Source organism: Lathyrus oleraceus, chromosome 1 (genome assembly GCF_024323335.1).
Source record: "Lathyrus oleraceus cultivar Zhongwan6 chromosome 1, CAAS_Psat_ZW6_1.0, whole genome shotgun sequence".
In the NCBI taxonomy this organism is placed as follows: domain Eukaryota; kingdom Viridiplantae; phylum Streptophyta; class Magnoliopsida; order Fabales; family Fabaceae; genus Lathyrus; species Lathyrus oleraceus.
In genome coordinates, this window is record NC_066579.1 from 81,576,455 (window position 1) to 81,579,658 (window position 3,204).

The following is a 3,204-nucleotide window of genomic DNA, read 5'->3' on the forward strand; positions in this document are numbered from 1 at the left end:
GCGACCTCTGGTGGCAGAGATCTGTTTTTGTCTTGGAAAGTAGGAAGTGGAGTTTGTGGGAAATATCTTCTTAACAAATCTTGAAACCAATTTTTCTATGGATAAAGACCATAGGAGGTGCCAATATTGGAATGATGGTGTTAACTCTGTTTCATCAGCTTACAATGCCCTCATTGAAGCTAATCTTGTTACATTTACCTTCACGATGAGTGTGAATCAAATCTAAAGTGGTCGTCTTCACTAGGAAACTCCTCTAAGACATGATTGCCAATATAGAAAACATGTTTAAGCATTTTGTCGTACATGACCTTGAGAGTGTTTCCTTAGGCTTATGTCATAGACTCTTAGACTCGATTTCTCACATGTTTGTTAGCTGGGACGTGATGACATGTTTATGGTATATGGTTGTTAGGTGGGTTAGGATTTCTTTTGTCCTTCCTAGATGTCTTGGTTTTTTATTTTTCTTCTTTGGGAGGTTTTCTAGGATTAGATATAATTTTCAAATAGAGAAGATACTTTTATTTTTCAAACCCTCCACGTTTATATGCGTACCTGGAAAAATAAAATTATTATGCAATTTCAAGAGAGACAACACAACTCAATGTCAAATCATATTGAGATCCTCTCTAATCTTGGTAGGTAGGACTTCCGCGTATTCATGTATTTTTTCCAACTATCTTAAGAACCATGCTCACTATTTTAACCAATATCAGCTTTAAATTTTTTTACCTGGTTCTCTGGGCAGAATACTCTTGGTAATTTTTATGAGGATTGTGTTATTTGCGGCTGTTCTTGTATTCGTAATGTGACAATGAGGCAACAAACGTAAATTGGTGTGACATAAGGCTATTCCACAACGGGATTTAAAATCATCGTGCAAACGATTACTCAAAGCCAAGAACAATTTGTGACAATTCAATGATTTGTTAAACACCTATTTACCCCCTTTTTAGGGGTTATTGCAGCAGTTGTGTAACTGCTAGTTTTTTTGTTTATTGTTTTTGAAAAAGGAGTTACAAGTTAGTAATTAGATCGCTAACTAAGTTGTTATGCAAATTCTTGGTCATTTATAAATTTAGTTTGTGGCTTGGCATGAAAGCTTTCTTTAAATAGAAAGAGGCAAATAGTTAGTTAGAGACCCTAAATCTATGAATTCATTCCTAAATTACAGAAGATGCACTCTATTTCAATTGTAAGTAACTTTGTACTTGATCATTCAATATAATGAAGCTAATTTGCTTGGTTCATATTATAATTCATAAAAGTGCAGATAGTAGTTATTAGAAGACATGAAAATGATTCTGCAGTGTACAATGATTCTGCAGGAACTAAAGCATGCGATTGCATCTTTCCTATCCATTTGTTTGAGAGTTATAAGATAAGGGTGTGTGCTGCACACAAAATTACTTACCAATATTTTAAAATGTTCTCTAATTAAAAACCTACTTAGTTAGGTATGGTATCCATCTTTAGCCTGGCTAACCTTGCCCTAACCTTTTTATTTTCTTTCTCTTCTTATTAAAGGATTCCATTACCTATTTTACTTTTTATAAAAATGGAAATACTTCCCCAACAAACTACTATTATAATTTCCCTTAACGTGAGAATCACTGGCAACCATACTTTCTGACTTCTGCTTATAACCATTACCATGTCGTCGTGGAAAATAATCACTGTCTTCACTTTCAAACATCTGCAAGGATTTAAGCCGAAGATTTGCACAATGAGGACACAAATTAGGCTTCCATGCCCCATTAAGTCTTTTTACTCGTTCAAACATGTAAAGTAATGATGAACTAGGGTGTTTCTCTGGGCCCTCTACAGTAAATTTCAATCCCAAATCATCTGATGGTTGAATCTTTACCATCACAGAAAGGCCAATATCCATTTTTGCATTGAAAAAATTTCCGTCATCAATAGCTAAATAGTGAACCACAGTGACCATATAGGGATTTGGATCACTTATACTCTTTTTCTTAGACTCTATAACAACAAGACTTCCCCTTTTTCCTTTACCAAAGAGAAAGGTTGTTAATTCTGTCACACCTCCCCATGCATTGATGGTTCTATTAGAATTATTATCCCAATTGAAAATGTACATCCCTCCGCCTCTAGCGAAGAATACAGGAAAAGGTATCTCAAGATACCCCTCATCAGTATTTCTTATTATAATTTTAACATCAACACCGTTGGAATTGGAACCATTGTCTACATCATGGAGAGATAATGATGCCTCTTTATGACTTCTCTCAAATTTGAGTTCACATATGGACGACCTATCTACCGTGTATAACATCTTGGTCACTTTGATAACTTCATCTTCATCCCTAGGAAATTCATCATCATTATCAACTTCATCATCATCACTGGGAAATTCATCATCATAGGGAAATTCATCATCATCATCATCATCACTGGGATATTCATCATCACTATCACCGGGAACTTCATCATTATCACTGGGAACTTCATCATCACTATCACTGCAATCATGTTTGTTCTCTGTATATGTCACATCGATGAATGCATATCTACCTAGTTGTATCCGACATGGATAATTTGTGACGTCGTTGAAGAGACTAGCACCGTTGAGACTATTTCCCATGTCAAATTATATTTTACCTGCAACACAAATTCGTTACATAAGAATTAAGACCGCATAAATGATCATGAGTTACATGCAATTGTAAAAGGAATTGTAACAAGATAGCACAAGAAGTAATAAAACACCACTTGCAAGGAAGAAACATTCTAGATCTCACCTCTACATATATATTTTTCATAAGAGTTTACATAATAACAAAAATGGAGACTTGAAGTAGAAGATACCTAATTCGAAGTAGCTTCTAACTCTGCTCTTGTTTGCTTTGCACTCTTAGGTGGTTAATGTCCATATGAAAAAACTGTATAAATACACAGAAAATAGAATCCTTGCAATTAAAATGAAAGAGAATTAAGCATTATTCCAACTCAAATTATTATACGGCATCTAATTCTTGTTGATCATATCTTCCACACCACTAACGTTTTTAATGCCCACTATCTCTTTCTTGATTGAAATTATTGAGATAAATAACCGAATCTTGGATCGGAATTGGGTTCAAAGTTATTTTGCTTTTATTAGATTATGCTCCACCTTAGACAAAAATATAGAAAAGTTTCAAAAAATAATTTTATTCATGGAATACTGTAATATTTACACAG

General features: G+C 34.2%; 1 protein-coding gene across 2 annotated transcripts; it reads right to left on the reverse strand.

Moving 5' to 3' along the window:
* Positions 1-1,225: 1,225 nt before the first annotated feature.
* On the reverse strand, positions 1,226-2,987 carry LOC127117317 (uncharacterized). 2 transcript variants are annotated; one of them, XM_051047434.1, is made up of 3 exons: positions 2,830-2,987; positions 2,461-2,622; positions 1,226-2,352 (listed from the first exon to the last, which is right to left on the reverse strand). In XM_051047434.1, the coding sequence occupies exons 2-3, from the start codon at positions 2,603-2,605 to the stop codon at positions 1,541-1,543; spliced, it is 957 nt and encodes a 318-aa protein (XP_050903391.1). In that variant the 5' UTR covers positions 2,606-2,622; positions 2,830-2,987; the 3' UTR covers positions 1,226-1,540. The 2 variants fall into 2 exon arrangements, with proteins under 2 accessions (XP_050903391.1, XP_050903390.1); XM_051047433.1 differs by having other exon boundaries at positions 1,226-2,622.
* Positions 2,988-3,204: the final 217 nt, after the last annotated feature.

Bases quoted from the DNA above. Each gene is read 5' to 3' on its own strand.
- LOC127117317 (XM_051047433.1), bottom strand. From the start codon at position 2,605: ATGGGAAATAGTCTCAACGGTGCTAGTCTCTTCAACGACGTCACAAAT.